General features: G+C 37.6%; 1 protein-coding gene across 1 annotated transcript in view; it reads right to left on the bottom strand.

The window, feature by feature from the left end:
* HEATR1 (HEAT repeat containing 1) overlaps positions 1-18362 on the bottom strand; it is a 52344-nt gene extending 33982 nt beyond the window's left edge. The window contains exons 1-20 of the mRNA XM_008689637.2: positions 18284-18362; positions 17802-17975; positions 17034-17250; positions 14944-15085; positions 13973-14074; positions 13398-13538; positions 12422-12633; positions 12142-12275; positions 10859-10961; positions 9822-9932; positions 9288-9405; positions 7908-8012; positions 5394-5489; positions 4870-4958; positions 3815-4026; positions 3018-3139; positions 2271-2462; positions 1241-1424; positions 961-1097; positions 42-234 (exon numbers count right to left, since the gene is read on the bottom strand). Coding sequence (XP_008687859.2) covers positions 42-234; positions 961-1097; positions 1241-1424; positions 2271-2462; positions 3018-3139; positions 3815-4026; positions 4870-4958; positions 5394-5489; positions 7908-8012; positions 9288-9405; positions 9822-9932; positions 10859-10961; positions 12142-12275; positions 12422-12633; positions 13398-13538; positions 13973-14074; positions 14944-15085; positions 17034-17250; positions 17802-17943 — 2752 coding nt within the window. The 5' untranslated portion in view covers positions 17944-17975; positions 18284-18362. The remainder of the gene's footprint in view (positions 1-41; positions 235-960; positions 1098-1240; positions 1425-2270; positions 2463-3017; positions 3140-3814; positions 4027-4869; positions 4959-5393; positions 5490-7907; positions 8013-9287; positions 9406-9821; positions 9933-10858; positions 10962-12141; positions 12276-12421; positions 12634-13397; positions 13539-13972; positions 14075-14943; positions 15086-17033; positions 17251-17801; positions 17976-18283) is intronic.
* Positions 18363-23350: the final 4988 nt, after the last annotated feature.

The raw sequence follows: 23350 nt of genomic DNA, 5'->3' as shown, positions 1-23350 counted from the left end.
ACGACAGAACATGACAGAACATAACGTGCTACTCACGATACCTGGAGAAGACACAGACGCCAGCTGATGTTTATTCTGAGCCTTCTGAGCAGAGAGCATCTCACAACCTATATAAAGAGCTTGAGTCTGCAGTGCTGTTTTTATGCTGCATTTAAGTGGATCTGAAAGGCTAGACCCGTATGTCCATAAAACGGAAAAGAACTTGAATAACTGAAAAACATCTTCTAGATGCACCTAAATTAAATAAACAAATGACAGTGAAGTTTAATTTTTACTCACATTTAGTTGGTTCCAAATCCTCTTTCCATCTGTGTGCAATTACAGAAAACAAATACTTTGTTGCAATGATTTGCCTTGTCTCATTACTTAAAAGTTTCCATACTTACTTTAACCAATGAGAAGTATGTAAATGAATTCAAAGGACTCGCTATAACTTTGCATTTGAACACACTGAACAACAACATGAGAAACAAAATAAGCAGAAAACCAAGACGTGTGATGCTGGGGAAGCCTCATTAAGAAAGAATTCCAGGATGGACTAAGCATCACCCACGGTGCCAAATGCTGCTGAGAGGCGTGAGACAAGAACACACTTGACTGCCAGACCTGGCAACACGGAGGTCACTGAAATTTCTTAACTGAGTTGCATATGCTAACTCACCCCCCCTGAACAGCAGTTTCTCACTGGTAATGGAATTAACCAACCAATCAGACTGGGCTGCTGTGATGAGTAAATACATCACAGGCCTAACACACTACTAGGCACGCAGCAATGTCCGTCTCTGGCCTACTGACTGGTGTCATGACGGTACCACTACTTCACAGGGCCCGTGTGTATTACCACATACTCTTCACTGTTTAAAAATCTACTTTCATTTTCATTAAAAACTGCCATAACAAAAATGTTCTGCTGTATCTTTTTAAAGGGAAGAGTATGCCTGAAAAAGATGAGCCTAGTACCTTTATGAAAAGTTTCATCAGAACCCTAAAATGAATGGCATCAGCACCACTGAGTATCATCTCAAACAGCCCAATAAGCAAGCGCAGATAGGCTCTGCTGTCTTCTTTCAGTTGTTCAGGATTCCACCACGTATCATCTACATGGACATGAAGAGAAAGAAAAAGGATGAATAAACTTATGTGAACACACTGCTGGGAACTTTTCACTCAAGACAAAGAATACTTGTAGAGACAATAATTCATCTAGAGTATTACATTCAAAAGTCACACTTTGTCCTACCTTTAGGAAAAGATTTAGGAGCCTTTAGTGCATGAATGAAATTTTTCAGTGAAAATATGAGTAAAACGGAGTCCTCCATAGCAACACGCTGGGCCATGTTGAGCTGCTCTATGTAATGTGCCCACAGTTCCACTGGAATCTCTCTGTCCATCATCAACTCAAAATGCCATTCTGAGGGGATTTCCTGAAATGGTAAAGGAAACAAAAAGCATAAATATGAAGGAGTTCTGAACATGGGTTATACACAGGGGAACTGCAATGGATGTATGATTGCATAATATGCAAAATTTTGTCTGTATGTGCATTTAAGTGAGGAGAGGATTAATAGGTTTAACCAAATCTGTAAAGAGGTTCACCCATCACTATTTACAAAAGAAATACAAATAAGTTATCCACAGCTTCATTTTATATTTTCTTGAAACACTATCTAAAAACAAATGCTATTCATATAAATTGTGTTTTATTGAGTGGTACATTTCTACAGAGAAAGGAGTTGGATTTCTAGGAGACCCTTAAAGGGATCTTTCTCATGTCGCACACTTAATTCCAATCTGAAGAGGGTGCACGGTAAAATCTCCAAATTTGCAAATAGTTCTAAACAAGCGGCAAAATGTGAGGGTGTTAAAAATTATACTGCAGATACTAAAAACCAGCATGAGAAAACACGAAGAAAAATCCTTAAAAAAAAAAAAAATCAATTCTTAGTAAACAACAAAATGAAGTCATATTTTGTTCAAGCACTAACATGCCTAGAAATTCATCACAAAGGGTAGTTAGTATAACTCAAATAATTACTCAATAAAGATAATACAGGGGAGAGTCAACTATGAGGTACAAAACATCACAATCCTGAAATTCTATAAATCAATTAAATGTTCTAACTCACTACCTATTGCTACCCAAGGCTGCTTCACATTTCACCCCTAGCATCCAAAGATTTAGCATTTCAGTCCCCAATTTTCAGTGTTGCTGTGATTAACAAGCCTGGTTGCCACTTTACTCAACGTTCCAGAGACTTTGCACTTCTTACCACTGCAGTAATGACACTTTCAAGCTTCTTTATTTTTTTCTGCAACAAACTGAAGACTCTTATCGCAAATGGAAAGTGAGTTTCTTTTAAAGATGAACAGCAAGAAACAAGCACAGCCATGATCACGTGAAAAGTCACTTTCTGCTTCAGGCTAAAGCACTCCTTTTCCCCAATGCTTATTAAATCCTCCACCTTGAAAAATAAACATACTCCATTACTGGTAGCTCTTACCTTGAATAAAACAATTTTTTCTACCTCAGACCTATCTATTATGTGTTTTACGTTTAAAGTGAGATGACAAATATAAAGCCTTTAAAAAGTAGTAAGCACTGATTTCTAATAATAAAATAATTTCAGAATTATAATGAACGTAATTGCATCTGGCAAGTGGATAAATGCTTTAAAATTACACACCTAACACCGTGACAAAGGTTTATTTACTAGTGCAACAAAGAAAAAAAAATCCTTTTAGATATTATGCTATTTTAACAAAAAATGACTTTATATTTTAAATGACAGGAAACAGGAGAGTGAAAAAGTACACACTATTCTTACTAGTTCAATGTAAAACCACAAAAAAATTACATAAGATGTGGAAGATTTCAAACAATCTGCAGAATAGACTATGTAACACTATACATGCTTAAAGCGTAACAAAGCAGTCAAAAAATTTAGTAAAGCAAATGCTGAGAATCTAATAAAATTATAAGAAGTCAGTCCAGGGGTGGTCTTTGACAGCATACACACCATCTTTAACATTGAGGAAGGATCCCCTGAACTTATATTGTCAGCCAATAATGCAGTCATCTTCTGATTTGCCACACCAATCAGTTTTCCTGACTCTGTGCTTTTAATCACATTTTCAAGAGCTGTTAAAAAAAAAAAAAAAATTGAACACAGAAGACCCTTATATCACCAATACTCACCTAAAGAATTCTGTAGAGTAAGAAATTTAGGCAAAAGTTTCCCAATTTTCCTATGAAGGTTTGCTCTATATTTTTCCTTTTATCCAACTGTGAATCTACCTGTGGGTCAGCTTCCTTTTCATTGTAATTGACTGTCGAAAAACGTGGGGAAGAGGGTTGCCACAGCCCCTCCCCAACACAGTGAAAAATCTGCATACAACTTTTGACTTCTCAAAAACTTAACTAGTAATGGCCTAAGCCTTAACCAGAAGCCTTAACATAACATAAACAATTAACACATATCTTATATATGTGTCATATGCTGTATTATCATAATAATGTAACTTAGAGGAAAAAAAATACTATTTAAATAATTCTAAAGAAGAGAAAATGTATTTAGAGACTGTATTTATTTAAAAAATACCTGCAGTTAAGTGAATCTGTGCACTTCAAACCTTTGTTCAAGGGTCAACTGTAGGTTTTTGACCTTGGCAAAAATTTTTAAAATCTTGCTGACACAGATAGATCATAGCAAACATGATTTCAAATAAAAATTAGAGCCAACTTTTAATTGTACTTACCTTCTTAAAGTTTTTAAAGTGTTTTTTTTCCCCCCTCAAAGGCAACTAAATTTCTTACCTTCTTTCCAGCCTCTTAATACAGGGTGCAGAGAGCAAATTCCTGATTTCGATAAATAAACAGCAATTTTCGTGTTGGCGGATTCCACATCATCGCTGACAATAATCATAAATGGCAGCAGATGCCCCACCACCTGATTTGACAACTGATCATTTTCACTCAGTATCTTTTCCTTAACTAGTATATCTGCTGCTACCTCAAGTACCTTGTACCTGAGACACAAACACATTTAGTTGAGAGACCCATTAGAAACTTAAATTCAGCAAAAAAACATTATACTGCTCCCGCTCAACTGACACTACCCTGATCTCCTCACCAAACACATTATTCAGAGACACTGAGGCAATTACTCAAAATCCATGCTAATAAGGGAGCTATCTGGGACACTAATTTTAAACTGCTAACTCTGTCAATTTTTTTTTTTTTGAGAAATCGTTACATTAACTATAACATAAAACATATACCTCACGTTGTATCTCAACTCCACCAAAAATCAGGGATTCACTCACAAGTTTAAAAAATATCTGAACACACCCTATGTGCTAAGAACTAAATACGACAGATACAAAAATCTATAAGCCATGCTCTCCTTCCCAAAGGAGCTTACGTCATTTTTTTCCATGCAAAAAGCTTACATTCCAAAAATGAAATAACTAGGGCTCATCGAACATTACAGAAGGTGACGATGTGCCTCTGAGCTTATTTTAATGTTTACTTTTAATTATAAATATGCTATCCTTGTAAAAACAATCAAACAGAACTATATCAAGCAGAAAATTAAAATTACTTCCCATCCTACTTCCCAGATTTCAGTATGTCACCCATTATATCCTCTCTCCATTTTATTAAAATTCCAAACATAGTGAATAGTATAATGAACCCCCACAAGCCCTAATTCTTTTTATAATTTACATTATCATCCATTCCACTACCATGACCAAAGGGCCATGTAACTAAACTATAAGATGCAAAAACGTAAAGAAAAAAATAATAAAGCTGAAACTGATATAGAATTCTGTCAATTCAAAATAGCATGAGGAGAAATGGATACATACCATTCCCTATTTTTTGAAAGTTCTGCTCTTCGAAAGAGACTGAGGAGATTTGAAACTGTCACTTCCGAACTAAAGTGTTGTTTGAAAATCTGAAGAAGAAACATACATGAGTAAATTTTCACTTGCTTCAGATACATACGGTGCTTGTTAAATGAACTTTAAAAAATAATGAATTATAGAGTTTATCTCCCAACCGTCCACATATAATTTCAAAGCTTTATGAGAACAGTTTCTCGAAAGTGGCATTTATGAGACAACTTTCCATGATCCCAAGGCATTTACTATTGATAAAAACTCACAAAGCACTTTTTCCTTTTGAAGAATATCCACATACATAAAGTTGTGCAGTCTACCTTTTCCCATGAGCTTTCCTTAACCAAGCTTAAGTCTATGCTATCAAGAGAACAAATTTCCAATGAAGGAATAATTTCCGAATATGTTCCTGCCTAGAACAGAGAATCACCTGGGAAGAGCAAGAAAATATTTACAAAGTGTGTATTTCAACAAACAACAAATTCACTCACCTTAAAAGCATTTATAGCTGACAAAACAACATCTACGCTATCATCACCTAATCGGGTTAAAATGGCTTCTTTTATGAAAGACTCATCGACACTCTCCTAAGCAAAAGAAAAAAATACATAAATTTGGTTGCTGCTAAAACCTCGTAACAGTTTACACTAGAAAGAAAGCTTAGTTTTATGAAAAGTACTCCAGATTATCAGTCAAGAAATACAGACTCTGTCCTGGACACAAATTCAAACACTCTAAGCACACTTGCACTGAACTAGATAATCTCTAAAGGGCCTTTTTAGATGAGTAATTATTTGGTACAAACTTTTCCTAGTTTCTACTGAAAATACCACAGAATATGTATAATCCAAACATAATTTTTGCATTAAGAAATTCGTCTTGTTAAATAAGAGCCCAAATATTGAGTGTGCATAAACTAAAGAATCAGAACGTCTAGGTTTACATCCTAGCTCCACCACTTACCTGCTGTGTGACCTGCAGCAAGTTACTTTACCCTTCCAGGTCTCACTATTCTCGTCCATAAAATAGATTAAATAATAGTACTTACCTCAAAGGACTGCTACAAAATGAAATAATACATGCTGCATTTAGAACAAGGCTTTACACACTGTAAGTACTGTTAAAAGTTAGCTATCAGTATCAAGATTTTTGTTAAGGATAAGTACATCTGCTGCGAAGCCAACTGCCAGTCTGTCAAAAAGGGATCCTATTTTTTTTAATCAACAAAAGAAAATAAAGCATATAATCACTCAAAGTAACGGAAAAATAAGACTACAAGCCAACCTAAATATATCCCTATGTGTAGATGGTGAAAAAAATAAATCTAAATAATGCTCCAAAAGAGTAACAGGGCACTGTGCTGGGAGAGAAAACCAAAATCCCGAGAAGTCACAAAACTGAAGTCCAAGTCTCATGTATCAAATGTCACCAAAATTTTCTCTAGAGCTAACAAGCAGCCAAATATCCCAATCTGAAATTCTAGAATAGAATCTATGTTCTGTCACTGATGGAGAAGGGAAAATGAAATCAAAGCACGCAGAGAAAGACAGTAACTGTAATTACAATACTTAAACCTGAAAGGTAGATATATCCAGTGCCCTCTATTGAAAAACTAACCAGATCCAGAAGAGGACAGGGGAGAAAGGGATTAAGAGTAAAAGAAGGCTGAGAACAGCTTCAGGAGTATTAGGAGATTCCAGGAATCCCTTTTTCATTCTAGACAATGGAATCTTGCAGCACAACAAAGATCAGTATTCAACAGTTTAATTACCCAAAAAATCAGTAACACATACTTATAAGCAGTTTGTGAAACATAACTTACGCCAGATCAGAAATGAATCAAATCAAGCAATAGATTACAAATTTGAGTACTACGTCAACCATTATTAAAGAAACATTCTCACAGGTCCTAATGCTTTTGTTACTTACAGATCATTTTAAAATTAAGTAACTCAAAAATATTAAAAAATATTAAAAATATAAAACAAATTTTTTAAGTCCAATATTTAAAAACCCTACAAAACCAATAAAACTCAAACTGAAATAAATTTACTATGGTAATTATGATTAGCTGAAATTAAACTCTACTTGTGATATGAATCCTGTTCTACCAACCATGACACAAGTTCGAGTTCAGCATGTTTATATTACTATGTGCCATGGGGAAACAACTCTAGGACCACTTTTCTTTATTCAGAAATTTTCCAAATATGCAAATAGTAGTACATACACGAGAGGATTTCAGATATCACAGAGATTAACACTCCCATTTCAATTATAGTAACTACCATAAAATATCTATACCAATTAGCTCTTCAAACCCATGATTTGATGGCTATGTAAAAAAAAAAAAAAAAAATGAGTCCATTTAAAGCAAGAGAAAAATTCTAAGAACGCATATGAGCAGTAAGCAAACACAGCAAAGTCATGAAGGTATTGCTTGAATGGCTGAAGTCTGAAATATACTGCTTCATCTGAATCACTGCAAAGTCTTTGTAAAATATCCTTTTGGTATAAAGACATTACTAACAAATTAAGTGAGCCTTTGTACTTCCTATCTACCGCCACCAAAAGGTGAAACGCAACTGCAGGTACTGAGCTCACGGAACGGGTTCCAAAAGCTCTCGTTCCCGTATCTCCAAACACACTCACGTTGAACTTGAGACCATCAGAGTCAAATTTCAAAACTAAAACATTCGCAGATAATCTGTGAGCCTCTGTAAATGATCTAGAAATTCTAGTCTGAAAAACACTTAACTAAATAATAATCTGCAACGTGAAAACGTGTGAAGAGAGTTGTCATTAGAGCACACACAGGTTAAAGTGCTGGCTGCTGGCATGCATGGTCCTAAATCTTTGTCCAGTGTACTCTCATCTGCTTTATTCATCTTATGTCTGTAATTACACAATATCAATTGTAGTTGGGAACTTCAATTTCTTATTCTAGAATGACACTGTTCATCATAAGGATAAAAATACCACAAATGTAGCTATTTGACACAAACCTCTGATGTTTTCATATTTTTCAGATGATTAATGGCCAGAAGTCTCACAGCAGCAAGTGGATGATTCAGACTGAGCATCAAGGAGGTATCAGAATCTGCTAAAAACTATAGGATTCATCACAATCACCAAATGATTTCACCGTTAAATCTGAGCAGCATCTGATCAAGAATAAAAACTAGAGAAAACCATCCCAAAATGCCCAATATATTTGATAACAACCATCTAATTTCAGAAACCAAGAAGTAAAGTAAAATCTTTGTCTCTAGAACATGGTATGAGTTACAACAGATGAACCAAGTGTGTATTGTTAACGTTGTGGTTTTGAGCACCCTTGTGTCTACGGGTAGGTTTAAGCAATTCTGTTAAGTAACTGTGAATTCTTTATGTAGATCTGACTCCAGACTGAGAAGTACCTAAAATAAATCACTGTATTAGCATCTAAATGAAAATATAAATTTTAAAAAAATGGTCACTGAAGACAGAAAGCAATTCATCTAAATGATACAACGAGAGTCAAATTTATGACGAATTACTTCACTTATGTAATCAAACTAAGAAGGAAATCTGTATCATTCTAAGATTTGGAAATGAAACGGCATTAAAGATGGAAGTCTAATTATGGAAGAGAAAAATCAAAACAATCACATTTCTCTTCATAATATTTATCTTCAAGGCTAATTGTAAGAACTGCTTAACTAACTTTTACTGGAAAAATTTAGGGTGAATCACCAGAAAATTTCTAGTTCTAACATGCTCATGAAATTAAAATCCATCTCCCTTTTTCTAATCAATGATTTAAACAGCCACATGTAGCTAGTGGGTACTGCACTGGAAAGTGCAGATATGGGAGAAAAATAAGGACACGCTGGAAACCAAGCGAAGCCACCTTTTAGTGATTGCTAAGGATCATTTGTAACATTTTCAAATAATACTCTTCTTGAGGGGAGTCTGGGTGACTCAGTCGTTAAGCTTCTGCCTTTGGCTCAGGGCGTGATCCCAGAGTCCTGGGATTGAGCCCCACATCAGGCTCCTCCTCTGGGAGCCTGCTTTTTCCTCTCCCACTCCCCCTGCTTGTGTTCCCTCTCTCGCTGGCTGTCTTTCTCGGTCAAATAAATAAATAAAATCTTAAAAAAAAAAAACAAAACTCCTCTTGAAATAAGTATCACATTCAGTTATTTAAATTACTGTGCCTTTTTCCAGTGATTCAAACCCTGCCTCAGAGCCTTACTTCAGGGAACTAGGTAAGCTGTATTAAATCGCACCTGTCCATAAAACTTTCCAAAGAAAGGCGGGAAGTAACAAATTTCCTTCCAGAGCTTTTCAAAGAACCACACAAATATACCTGTAACTGTAGTAATTTCTCTTGAAGAAAAACTTACCTGATACTTTCCTCCACTTGTAGAAAGAGAGATAAACTGATGAAAAAGTTCTTGTTTATTTAGATCTGTAATTTCTTTAAGGCGTTCCTCCAGTACAACATCTAATGTTCTGGGATATCTGGGAAAAAATTAATGAGTTAATTATTCTTAGTGAAGTTACTGACCACACGCACCATACATGTATTAAAAAAAGGCATAAATAAAACTTAAAAAATTACTGAGACTGAGAGTTACAATTTTAATAAATGGTATATGTAAAACCAAATGATATTAATCAAGTTTATTACTATGACTATTACAACATAATGTCTCTCTATAAAAAAAATTACACTCTCTACAGTCTCCATACAGCCCCTATTCCCTATATGAAAGTCATATTTCAAATATACCTAAATGCCCCACCTGTCTTCCTCAAGGGGGGGAAAAAAAGGACAGCCTCTTTACAATCCACTCACTGTATTACGATGTGACCTGTGTATCTTCTTTTTGTAAATAGAGAAGCACACATTAGAGAAGGGCACAAACACAACTTACTTGCTTTCTAGAAGTCTGACAAGTGGAAGAAACTGTTCGTTAAGCAAAGACACTTTATCAGGATCGATTTCTTCCTGTGAACTATATGAAATATACTCTTCAAAAAGAAGGCTGCAAAACAAAGCAAGTAGCAGACATGAGAGCTACTATTTACTGAGTACCCATTATGTTCTAGATGCTTTAGAAATATCTGCCACACTTCCACAAGGCAGAAGTCATTCTTACTATACAAATACAAAAACTGGGGCTAAGAATTCTTGTAATTTGCCTGAGATCAAAGGAGGAGAACCACCATAGCCAACATTTAGCGAGCCCTACTGTGCTTTAAGAAGTAGAGCAGGTTTTCAACCCCAGTTTGATTGCGGGGCCCGCACTCTACACAGTACTTCCCGCGTATGCTACCATTTAATTCACAAGCCAACTCTGTGAGCAAGGGGCACGAATGACACACACCAGCAGACAGGCCAATGTTACACAACAGCAAAACCAGATCCAGGCAGTCTGACCTTCAGAACTTACTACTCTACTCTCCTGGAAATGAGAGAGGCAGGATTCAAGCCCATGTCTGACTGCAATGCCTACATTCTTTGCACTTGTATCAAGTTGCCCTTTAAGTAAAAAAAGAAAATGGGAAACTGAACTATCTTTACAGAAAAGGAAGAAATAACTTTACTTCACACCAACGCTCAGTATTAGGTTTCTAATTGATATTTACTAAATGCCAACTGTGAGGTATTATTTCAGGCATTTTCATCATTTATTAATAGGAAACTCTAATCAGGCACTAGTTACATGTAGCTATAACCCAAATTTAGCTTAACTATTAACTTTCCATAATCACACATAAGCACTAAAGAGAAATTACTTTTTCCTTCTACTGCCACAATTACTGCATTAAGTACTTATAATTAGTGAAATGATATTGACAAATCAAGGAGTACATCATAAAGACATACCAGAAAACTGCTAACCAATTCTCAAAAGTCCACAAAATCACAAAAATACAAATCAAAAGCATGTCAGAAATAATACCTTACCTAGCCAACAAATGGTCTAAGTTGTCCTTCAGTGATATATTTGTAAGTATAGCTTCTAAATGTCTCCTGTATATTTGACCATCCATCCCTTCAGTTTCTTCTCCTTGAGTATACAATATAAATTAAAATTGGGAAAAGTTTTTTGCACTTACATTAAGTTTATTTATAGCAGAAAACCTTTCTATAGGAATAACTTTAAACCATAACCATCCTTAACCAGCTTTTTACCTGTTAATAAAAATGTATTTTGCCTAGCCATTTACATATTTTTACAACATTTCTGTATACATTACCCTCACTTATGCTTTACCTGAAATTCTCTTTATTTTTAACAAGTTTTTCATGCCTATCTTATTAAAACAGAAGTCTAAAAAATAGTCATTCTAGGTCATATTAGGAATGGATGAAGTTGGGACCCAAGCCTAGGTCTTAATAAACTAGCTCTGAAAACAGGCTCAACCATCATCTCACTACGCCTTACTGAACGAAGAGCTGTCATCTTCTATTCCAGATTGACTACAGATGTATTATGAATCAGATGCTGGCCCTGCCTTCAAAGATTGGGACATTACTCGTCACCACCAAAATAGGAAAAATACACTTTTATACATGCTAATCATGTTTCTGAAACACGTATGTAAACCAAAATCTGGTTAAGCAAACCTAATTTTCAACAGACTGACATAATTTAGAGATGTCTTCCTTAGTAGGTCTTTCTTGGCCTAAGTGGCAACAGGACCACACACTTCTTGTCTTTCTGTATTTATTGAAGGATAAAAAGCATATAATGGAAATAATCACTTTTAATTACCTTCTTTATGGTTTTTAAAAATTTAGACTTTTATGTATGAGATTTTCTTGGTCTATGGTCAATGACTCAAAGGAGAAAAACTTTTTGTGGCAACTGAATATTTATTATAAATGAGTCACTGAAGTTCATTAAATATGTAAATGAGAAGGAAAAGTTTTACTTGGCAACATATATCGTTTTAAAATAATTCCATAGTCTTTTCCATGAGATTAAGAACACACATCCAAAAAAAAAAAGAAAAAACCACCAAAAAACAGAATTCTGAGTATATCATTCAATGAACAAGGATCTCCCTTCAACCAACCTACTCCCCACCCCCAAATGTTTTCCACATACGAAAAAATTACCCAAAAATAATTAGATAGCATAAACTTTAAATATCTTAAAGATATTAACAGGAGTGTGATTCCTATTTTAAGAGAATCAGATCTTAGACACTAAGTTTCTCAACACAAAATGTAAAACCACATACCTGTAACATGATTAACGATGGAGACAACCAGATGGGGAAGCATGTAACGCAGAAGAGGACTGATGTCATAAATTTCAGAAATCCCATGAAGTATTGGAATAAGATCAGGAACATTACACAAGTGAGGAAATGGCCTTTGAAGAAATAAGTACATGTTAACTTTAAAAGTCACATAATATATGACAATTAAAAAAAAAAGTATAAAATTTAACTTTGAAAAGAATTATTCAAAATAACTTCACTCTCCTTTACTATTATTTCTCAATTCAATTGTACATACTTTTTCCCAAGGCTCTCTGGCTTCTGTCTCTGCATGAGCACTATCAAGCAACCTAATCCATCCTGGATCAAAGAGGGAATTTTGGTCAGCGTTTTGATGATCTGTGAAGCCAGTGAATTAACGAAGGTATCTTCCATTGTCACTTTCACAGAAATCTGACATATTATCATATACGTTGCAGCTCTGTAATCTGGTAAAGATGATTTCAATCCCTAAATATTTTTTAAGATATAAGGAAAAATTATAAACTATATCATTGAATTCTACTTAAAATGTCACTTTACCTTGACAAATTGAAAATGCCATAAATTAGAGATTAATACTACCTAACACACACTGAGAGACAACAACTCCTCAAAGGTCGACCTCTTTCCTGAGCACACAGAGATAAGTCTCCTGGTTGAAAGGAGGGATCTCAAAGGTCTCCCAACTCAAACATCCACTATTTATGCTAAAAGGGCCAACAGGCTCTTCTTCTTAAGGCAAACACCCACCAGTGTAAAAGAGACTTCAGAAACAAAACAGTGTCTGATTAAAGATGATAATTTTGGGACACTGGTAGGAAGTGAAAGCAGTAAATTCATGGGGAATCTGGGAAGGGTGACAGGCAACAAGGCACTTGGGAAGAAGAAACATTGAGAAGTGCAAGTCACTGTAAAACGAGTAAGAGAGCCTATGCCTTGATGAAATTTTCTAATCCATTCCTTTTCCAGCGAGTTAACATGCTAAGAAAACAGATCTGGAAGATAGTGGCAGGGCCAAATAACTAACATTTATTCTTAAGGAGCCCTAATTAAGATCCCACTTTGGTTAAGTTTTTAAGACAAAAGTCATCTTTTTTTTCTACCAAAAAATTAAATCTTACCAACCATCTGAAATAGGTCTTCAATTTTAAAATATTTATGTCTAAGTGAAATTCTTAAAAACCAGGACATTCCTTTAAGTACAAAATAATCTGCATCTGAGCAGGACCAACCTTTTGGATGTATGGAAACAGCTTGGCAACTATATTATCCAATTTGTCCTCAGCAGTCACTAGAGCAGACACGATGGTAGAAGCATAAAATGTTAAGAGCACCCTCAACTGAGCTGAACTCCCAGGATACTCCGCAAAAACCTAGAACAAAACCACAAACAAAGCACATATGAAAGTGAAAGCCCAATTACATAAAAGTCTAAGAATATTTACAGCTCTCCTCAACTACTTCAGGCTGACATGTTCATTTTTACCATATACAACAGTAAATACACAAATTTAATGGTTCAATTAAATATGATAAAAATGAACAATCCTGACATTTTTAGATCATCTCTTTATTTAAAGTCACCATAAACAGAATTTGGCAAGGAACAGGATAATTTATTTTTGTAGGAAAACACCTTTAGTGATGAAAGACTGATCAAACTGCTCATGCTCCAGAACAGCAGGTCACTTAAGAGGAACTTCTGCAAAGTATAGTAATTAGGAAATGCCTTAGCAGGCTTTCTTCATTCAGAGCAACCAATCTCTTTTAATGGAATTATACAGTCACGAAACAAGATACTACTCACTTTCACAGATTTTGTCACCAGACTACAAATGAAATCCATGAATCCAAGATCTTTGTAGCAGTGGGTAATCAAAGTTCCCCTAGCTAAGGGCACTCCATGTTGCTGTTACAGACAGAAAGAACCAACTGTCATTAAAGACATTCATCAACATTATTTTTTAAAGTACCTACCACAGTAACAGCTTTGTACTGGTACAGTTCATAAATATAAAATATAGTCTCTCCATACAGCTTGTGGTAAATATGAGATTAACATATAAAATTCTGCAAAGTTTAGAAAGCCAAGAGGTCAGCAGCAAGGTGCAGGCACTCAGTGAATATTGCCTACTTACCATGTTTTGCATTTTGATAGGTATTTACCTAAATCTCTGGATTCTCCAGATTCTTAGTAATACTCTCTCTTAGTTAGACTGGGTTTTTCAGCCAATGAGATAGGCTGTCTCTGCTTTACAGTAACACCAGTAATAGAAATAGATAAGGAACACAGAAAACTTACACTGCTATTCCCACTGCTTAGCATCATGCATGGCATGTACTGGGTGCTCAAAAAATACTGAATTAATCAAAGAAAGGAGAATAGGAAATGAACTTCAATAGGTGAGTGGGGTTTGCATACCTTAGACAAGTGTGTCTAGAGAGCATCAATGTCTGTGTGTAGAGGAGGAAAAAAAAATGGTCTTGATGTTATTAGCAGAGGAAGTAATTCGATAAGCTTTACCATGACTGGTTTTCTCTTCTTGAACACTCTTTAGTTCAAGTGCTTTACATTCAAACTCAAACTGTACTTCCAATTAAAAACTCCCGTTCCTTTCTTTTTACTAATTCTGATCACTGACCTATCATGATGCATAAAGTTAACTCTTTCCACGGTCCTACAGTCTGTTAGTCTACTTTTGTCCCCATTTGTCCTCCTCCTAGCCTGAACTACCACGCTCAATATTCAGTAAAATACATGTCATTCAACAATCATACCTTAACTGGTGACAACCAAAACCATTTGTGCTTTGGATTATTAATTTTTAGGAGCTGTATAACCCGTACAAATATTCTTGTCTCATGGTACGGTAGAACACAAGCAATGAGGCTATCTTGATTATAAAGATGGATATGGAACCTGGGGGGAGAAAAGCAAAAAATTCAAACTGACACAAAACCTACGAGCACATATTTCCTTACACGTCCAAACTGTTTACCAATGAGCTAAAACTACTCAGAATAAATATCAGTAAAAACAAGCACATAACTATAAGCAGATAAAGAGCATTAAATGATGTCTCTATTTTGCAGAATTTGGTCAACTCTTATGCAGTAATATTTTTTAATATTCAAAATCTATATGCCATTCAAACTTTTTCTAAACCTATTATTAAATTAATAAAACTGTGCAATCATTGTGGTCAAGCCAACAGAAAAGCAACTGGTCAACTAGGAAGCAAAGCTTGGTTCCTCTCCATGCTCACCAAGTTCGCCTTCCACAGCCTCCTCAGATTCCCTAATTACCAGAATTCTAAAACCAGAAGACTAATGAGAAAGAAAATCACATTACTTTCTTTGAATTAAACTGTTAAATTACAACCATATAAAATTTGTCCCTGAACTTCACAAAACTTTGTATTAGCTCCTCTACCATAATAAGAGGTTCATTAATTACATCAGATACAGTAAATCCTTTCTAGCCTTGAAGACCTAGCTCAATTATCTCCTTTTTCAGAATGCTTTTCCTAATTCTCCCAGAGAAGTGATCCCTCATGTCTGTCTTAACTCTATACTAGCCAAGATGCTACTTTCTACATGAAGCTCCTCTGAACCTCAGGCAGCACAACACCCCCCAAACTTTGCATGCACCTTTATTTTAAAACAATAACCAAGGGCGGCCTACTCATCTTGTATTGAATTTAATGTTTGCTTAATAAATAAATTACATGAATACAAAAAGTACTCCTTACACTAATGATCTATGGGGGGGGGTTAAATGCTAGAAGAAAAAGGGAAATATTACAGACTTATTGTTTTTTGTCTGATAATTCTACTGTTCTGATAATCAGAAGACCCAAGTTAAACTTATGTTTTCTCAATGACTTACTTGCTTCCAGAAGGGAAATCACTTTATCCCTATGTCTCCAATTAATGACATGCACGTCTTTCTACTTTTAAAACATACAACACATGGCAGAATAAACAAAACTGTGTAAGCTGTGATGTGATGGCAATTAAATGAGAAAATAAACTGAATGTACTTACAAAGACAATTTCCAAAGAGGATAAAAGATCAAACCTTGAAAACAATCTTGTATCTCAGCTTACTAGTTGTGTGACTCAGGTAACTTAACTATGCCTCAATTCTGTATATTGTAAAACGGGGAAAATAGAACTATCTTCCCATAGGAATGCTGTAAGCACTGAGGGCACGCAAAGTGCTTACTACAGAAGCTGGTACAAAAATGTTCAATACACATCAGCTATTATTGTTTTTCTTAAGTTACAGTGTTTTAGAGGATACTATTTGCCTCTTCCCAAAGCACTGGTTTTGTTATTTCGGCAAGAAAGAAGTTTAAGAATACCCTTTGCTCCAAATACGCAGTGACAATTTGTAATGGCAAAGTAACATGAGCTCCTCAGAACTAGTCAAGTTGGCTTTTTTTTTTTAAAAGAGAAAGAGCGAGAGAGAGCACACACACACACACAGAAGCAGGTGGAGCGGCAGGCAAAGGGAGAGGAAGAAGCAGGCTCCCCGTGGAGCAGGGAGCCCGATGTGGGGCTCAATCCCAGAACCCTGGGATCATGCCCTGAGCTGAAGGCAGATGCGCAACTGACTGAGCCACACAGGTGCCCATGAAATTGGCCTATTAACTAAAGATCTCCAGGAGTTCTAGTTCTTGCTATCGACAAAAGTGAGTTTAACAGGGGGCATGCTTATCTCACCCAACAGACATGGTGCTACTCTCTTAATATATCTAAGTTCTCAGTTTTAAATTGATTTTAAGTGCTCTCATTACTTAATTTTTTTTTTAAAAAGATCAAAGCTGTTAGCCCATAATTATTTCTGTAATTTTATTTGCTACCTGTGAATCAACCACTCCAGACACTTCTGTGCTGGCTTCAGTAGGAAGTAAGGAGACAAGTGAATAAGGAATAATGAAATGTTTTCATCCAGCTGTTTGTTCACTGCTTTGGTCTGAACGCTGCGCTCCAGTGTTTTTGCTAGCTGGCTGAACAACGGTGCTTCAAACTGCTCAAAGGAAGGGTCAATCCCCAGCAGCTCTTCCAGGCCAGTGCGTCCTAGGAAAAGGCCAAATGATTTAACAACTGATTGCAAGCAAACTCATCTCACCCCTCTTTCACAGTTTTATTTACCCCCCAAATCTCTGTATCCTTTTAGCAGGTATAATCATAACACAGTCCCAAACATAGATTTCTAGTTTTCAACATAAAGAATAAATCCAATCTCCCCAAGTAGGAGAACAGAAAGTTCTGCCCCGCCGAAGCCATTCCTTTAAAAACAAACAACCCATTCAGTAACGAGGCCAGTCCTCCTAGGGATTAGGAGGCCTCCTCCTGCAACCCAGCCACTGCCTCCAGCCTTTTCTGAGCTGTTCTTCACTCTACCCATTAGTTAAGCTCCCTAACCCTGCTTCACCTGTGCAATTCGGCTACTGCTCCCCGCACACGTTTCAAGCATCTAGCACCTGGCTGTTATTCTCTTTCCCTGAGCAACGTAAGTCAACACCTTAGAAACTGCTAAGGAAGAGGGAGGGTCTGGAGAGAAAACGAGACAGCAACACTCACACAACAAACGCTTCAGAGCTTCTGTGAGTTAACGGATAGCTCACCGATGGCAAAGGCGGTGTCCCTGTCGACGGTGGCCGCTTCCTTGGGGTCAAACAACAAAGAAGCGACTTCATCTCTTGAGAGCAGACTGCGGTCACTCTGCGGGAGGGCGAGGCGCTGGAGCTGCTGGGCTAAGGACGTCATCGCTCACGCCGGCGGATCCCTGAAAACACAGGCTAGGAAACACCACCACCGTGAGAAGTCTCCAGGAAACTACGAGCCCCTAACGCCTCCCGTGCAAGAAACTCCTTCGCTCTCAGCGCCGTCCCAGACATACACGGGCTGCCCCGTGACTCACGGACTCAAGAAGCGGACACCGCAGCACCAGCGTTAACTAATTAAAGCTCCCGGGGCCGCACCACGGCTTTCCTCAGCCCTGCCTCCGCGACACTCGCAAACCCGCCGACACCTCACCCGCCTCGGTAAACCGTCTACTCCCCTACAGCTCCCGCTCACTGGGAACCTGATTTCGGGAAGCGCGTACCGAGTAACACGCCTTCCCAGCAGTTCCCACATGCGACCCGAGCAGCCAGCTCTCGCCCGGAAATTAAAAGCACGCTTCACGAGAGCTTCCGGTTTCAGGCGCTACGGCAAGAGAAGAGGCACAAGCTTGTCAGAAAGGCGGTACGCTACGCCACCTCCCTGCGTGGAAGCCCCACCCCTTCGCCCTGCGGGGCTCCAGCTCCCGCTCCGCGTCTGAGTCCCGCTGGGCTCCTCCGCTGGCGGCTGCCCGTCCGCACTCTGCGGTTGGCGCCCGCAGGGTTCAGTCTCAGGGCGAGCCTTTTGAGAGGATCTGGAACTGGACGCATTTATTAGACATACATTTATCCAGCTCTTACCGTGTAGCAGCACATTCGGCGGTGGTTGGAAATGGGAGCCCTGAGGTCACGTGGGCTCAGGCGCCTGCGCCCCTGGGCTGCAGGAGCTCACCGAGTGATCTCTCTGAGTGTGTTCCCTGGATCAAGTGGGGAAAGGCGGAGGATTGCGTGAGATGAGCCGCTCTGTAAACCCGGGTGCCCCCGCCCGGGAGCTTGGGGACGTTCCTGGAGGGCGCATACTGCATTTCTCTTCTCTTCTCGAGTTAACCCTGCGGGGTCACAACTCACAGACCGAACTGACCACCCCAGGTCAACGGTGCTAGGAGTTTTAACAAAGGAAGATGTAGCTCTCTCCCCAGTCGGGACACAGACGAGTTTCCGTCGCCCCTCAAAGTCAGTCTTGCCCCTTGGCTGTGATGCGCGCTCCCACCCAGGTCCCAGACAGCCGCGGGGGATGGCATCGTGGTGGGCTAATGCTGCTCACGGGTGTCTCACCTGGACACTACCGTCTGTTTCCAAAGCAGGGCGCGGTGTGTGCGGCAAACGGGAGCTTCTCTCCGAGAAGAGACACAGCGCGGGAGGGACTGGATATCCTCTACCGTCTCTGGATGCTTCATTTTTTTTTCCTAATAATAATTTTTTATTATATTATGTTAGTCACCATACAGTACATCCTTAGTTTTTGATGTAAAGTTCCATGATTCATTACTTGTGTATAACACCCAGTGCACCATGCAATACGTGCCCTCCTTAATACCCATCATGGGTCTAATCCCATTCCCCCACCCCCTTCTCCTCTGAGGCCCTCAGTTTGTTTCCCAGAGTCCATAGTCTCTTCATTTCTTTCAAAAGATGGAACTTTTCCGTACCCGGCGTTCATCTTTCAATAACCCTCTTCCCTGGAGATTGTTGGAAACAGTTACAAATTTGGGGGCTCCCTGCTTCTATACTCAGTGCGTATTTTCTGCTTTTTTATTAGAACCGTCTTTTGTTCTTGTTTTACTTTAACAGCATTCAGAACAACCCAAAATCTTTTCAATTATTCCTGCAGATAGTTAATCTCCTTTTTCATGTGGTGTTAATTGCCTTAAGAGAATAACAGGACTTTTTAAGTTCTGTCGTACCTACTTTACCCACACAAACAGATACCTCAGAGATATTGTTTCGCCCTAATGTTTCAAAGGGAATTTTGCCTTTACAAGAGCCATCAGCTTAGGGAGAAGTTAAAGTAGTAAGAAATGAAAAAACAGTACCATTTTATCCACAAGACAAGTTTGCTTTTTCACTTAAAAAATCCTGAATGTATTTTTAAAAGCTTCATAAAAATGAAAACAAAAAGAAAAATGCTACAGGTATTTGGTTCAACTCTTTATCAACCAAGGAAGAATTCACTGAGAATTCGAGCAAACAGGCATTTACTTGGGCAATGAGAATTGCAATGCCGGGGACAGATTCAGATAGGAACTTGAATTGTGCTCTGAGGAAGACAAGGAAGGGGCAGAGATATAAAGGTGAAAGGTCATGAGTGCAGTTCTCATTTAGGTCCTCTATGCAAAATAGGAATTTAAAGTATGTTAATTGGGAATGGTTGGATTCATAGATAAACGAAGGATTGAAACTTATTAAATCAAGTTGCCTCCTTTCAAAGTGAAGAATTTGAAAGATTCAGGTGTCATGATGATGAAGGAATTAAATCCAGGCTGAGGGCTTGCAGCCGACAAAAAGTTCATGGTTCCTCCCATGAGGATGTGCATAAATTTTTCCTCCCTTATGGTCTCTCCACCCTATTTAAAACAGCTAGGCTTAGCTAGGCTTGCTTGCTCTGTTTGAAATCTTTCATGCCTTTCTATGTCAGATCCAATGGTATATGGTGCCATGATGAATTTTATTTTGGAAGTAAACTAGGAAAGTAAGAAAATAAGTCAGAGATTTATTATATAGATATAGATATATATTATATGTTTATTTTAAAAATATACCTTGATCTTGAGTTATATCTTTTTCTCCATCTTAAAAGAATTTTTGAATATATTGCTGATTGTTTTCTGATTATCTCCTCCTTGGTTTTTGTGATTATACACCCGTCTCCTAGTTTAATTATTCAGCTGAGGACGAGAGCAAACTTACTTACTCAGTTGTTATTTGAATTTAAAATATCAGTTGTCTAAAAATCCTTTTCATGGCTTTTGCTTCTTTACATTCATTAAATCCATAACCTTAGCTATAGTTAATACATATTTCTTGATGCAAAGATAAACATGGTTTTCAGAGATGGTATTTTAACTATATGCTCTTTCATTTGTTGAGGGATGTCATGACAGTACAGGGATGACTTCTGTTCCTCAATTAATCACTGTTCAAGGCAAGGCACAGTTTCTAAGAGTGATTTGAGCAAGTAAATTGTTTTTCAAGGGCTATTCTCCCTCCTTTACCCTACCCCTTTTAATCCCTAGTATTGATACTTTTGATTCATTCCATGTGTACTTTACACCAGCCTAGGCATTTAGTGGTGAACAAGACAGCTGGGCTTTCTACCCTTATGGAACCTACATTCCACCAGGAAGAGACAAACAGTAAGCAAATAGATAAACCAGAAAAGCATCAAGTAATGTGATAAGTACTCTAATGATACTACTACAAAGCCATATGATAGGGTGACTGAGAAAAGGCATCCTTAGTTTGAGTGGCTAGAGGGAACATTGACTCATGACCTGAATGAGAAGTCTTGACATTTACTCCCACTCCAGTCACAACAGAACATCTCTCCATCCATCAAATACACCAAGCTTGTATTTTCTCCACAGCATCTATGACTACCCGGAACAATTTGATTTGCTGGCCTGTTTATTTCTTCTGTCCCCTCTCTTGAATACTGTCTCCATATAGGCTGACATGACGTCTGCCCCTCAGATAATGGAGGCTGGGCAGGTGTGCAAGTAGAGACTCACCTACTGTCGGTTTAAATTATTTTTAAAAGATTTTCTTTATTTATTTGGCAGAGAGGAGAGAGAGAGATAGAGCGCACAAGCAGGGGGAGCAGCAGGCAGAGGAAGAGGGAGAAGCAGGCTCTCCTGCTGAGAAAGGAGCCCAACTTGGGGCTCAATCCCTGGGATCATGACCGGAGCCAAAGGCAGACGCTCAGCTGACTGAGCCACACAGATGCCCGTAAATATTTAAAAGTTATAAGTCAACCTAACACACTGTTAACTCCTCCTCTACTGTTAACTGTTACAAACTCCCATTTTTGACAAGTAAACATTTAAAAGACAAAATAAAAATGTTTTTATATGAATGAAAGATGGCAAAATATAAAAGATGACAGTACTTAATTATTGTACTTGTCTGGGTATAACATTGATTGGCTGATGAGTTTGGATGTGTAATAAAGACATATAGAGCTAATACATTCCCTATATATTTATCCCATAAAATTTCAGCAAAATTATCAATCATATTGTTTCACCCAGATTTTCAAGAATTGTGTTCTATTGATAAAAATGATCAAAAAAGATTTAAAAATAATATTTAATTACATTCCAAGTATACAAAACTTGAATATATTTTCATAAAAATATGAATTAAATAAAAAGCCAATACATTTTATTTTTCACTTGTTTTCAATAGTTATCTTTCTTTTTTTAAAAAGACTTCATTCATTTATTTGAGAGAGAGAGAGAGCGCACGTGAGAGAAAGCACAGCAGGGGGAGTGGCAGAGGGAGAGGTAGAAGCAGGCTCCCCGCCGAGCTGGCAGCCCGATGTGGAGCTGGATCCCAGGATCCCGGAATCATGACCAGAGCCGAAGGCAGACACTTAATCAAATGAGCCACCCAGGCACCCCAACAGTTATCTTTCTTTTAAGAAGGCAAAAGAGATTATAATTAATGACAAAACTTTAAATAAAATTAAATAAAGCTGAAGTTTTTAATTTTTTCATAAATATTATTACCTTATTAAATATTTTTCACAAGGGTGCCTGGGTGGCTCAGTCAGTTAAGTGCCTGACTTCAGCTCAGGTCCTGATCTCAGGGTACTGGGATGGAGCTCCATCTTGGGCTCCCTGCTCAGTGGGGAGTCTACTTGTCCCTCTCTCTCTCCCTCTGCCCCTTCCCCTGCTCATGTTCTCTCTCTCTCTCTGTCAAATAAATAAATAAATAAATAAATAAATTTTTTTCACAAAAAATAAATTATTCACAAGTTTGTCATTCAATGTCCATCTAGTTGCCAGTGTATAAAATCAGTATTACCTTTCATTCATATTACATCTATATCTACCTATTTTCAAATTTAAGACTCATATGAATTGTTTAATATTGTAAACAGTCTTCAGCTACCATATCCAATTGTTGAGAATACTTTGCTGGTTCATGAGTACGTCCAGACCCATAAATTGGAAAACAAAAGGAAACAAGAAAGTATGTTTGGAACTGCTTAGAAATAACACTTCATTGGCAGAAATCTATTATGTTCATGCAGTCTGAAAGGAGGAACGTGACAAGTTAATTACTTTGTCTTTTCTTCTTACCTAAGCCATTTTACATACTAATCTTCCTTACACTCTGACACAGTGTCTGGAAGCAGTACAACTCGTAAGCCTTCCGTGCATTCAAACGGGGTTTTCTTTTAGTTGAGGACACAGGGCAAGAGACCCGTTTCTCAGATGCTTAAACACACAAATCAGAGACTGGATGTTCAGTCTCCCACATTTTTAAACCAATTTTTTTATGTATTTGTG

The sequence above is a fragment of the Ursus maritimus genome, unplaced genomic scaffold (genome assembly GCF_017311325.1).
Source record: "Ursus maritimus isolate PB19 unplaced genomic scaffold, ASM1731132v1 scaffold_7, whole genome shotgun sequence".
NCBI lineage: Eukaryota > Metazoa > Chordata > Mammalia > Carnivora > Ursidae > Ursus > Ursus maritimus.
Note: the sequence above shows the minus strand (reverse complement) of the source record. Positions and strands in the feature narration are given on the sequence as shown.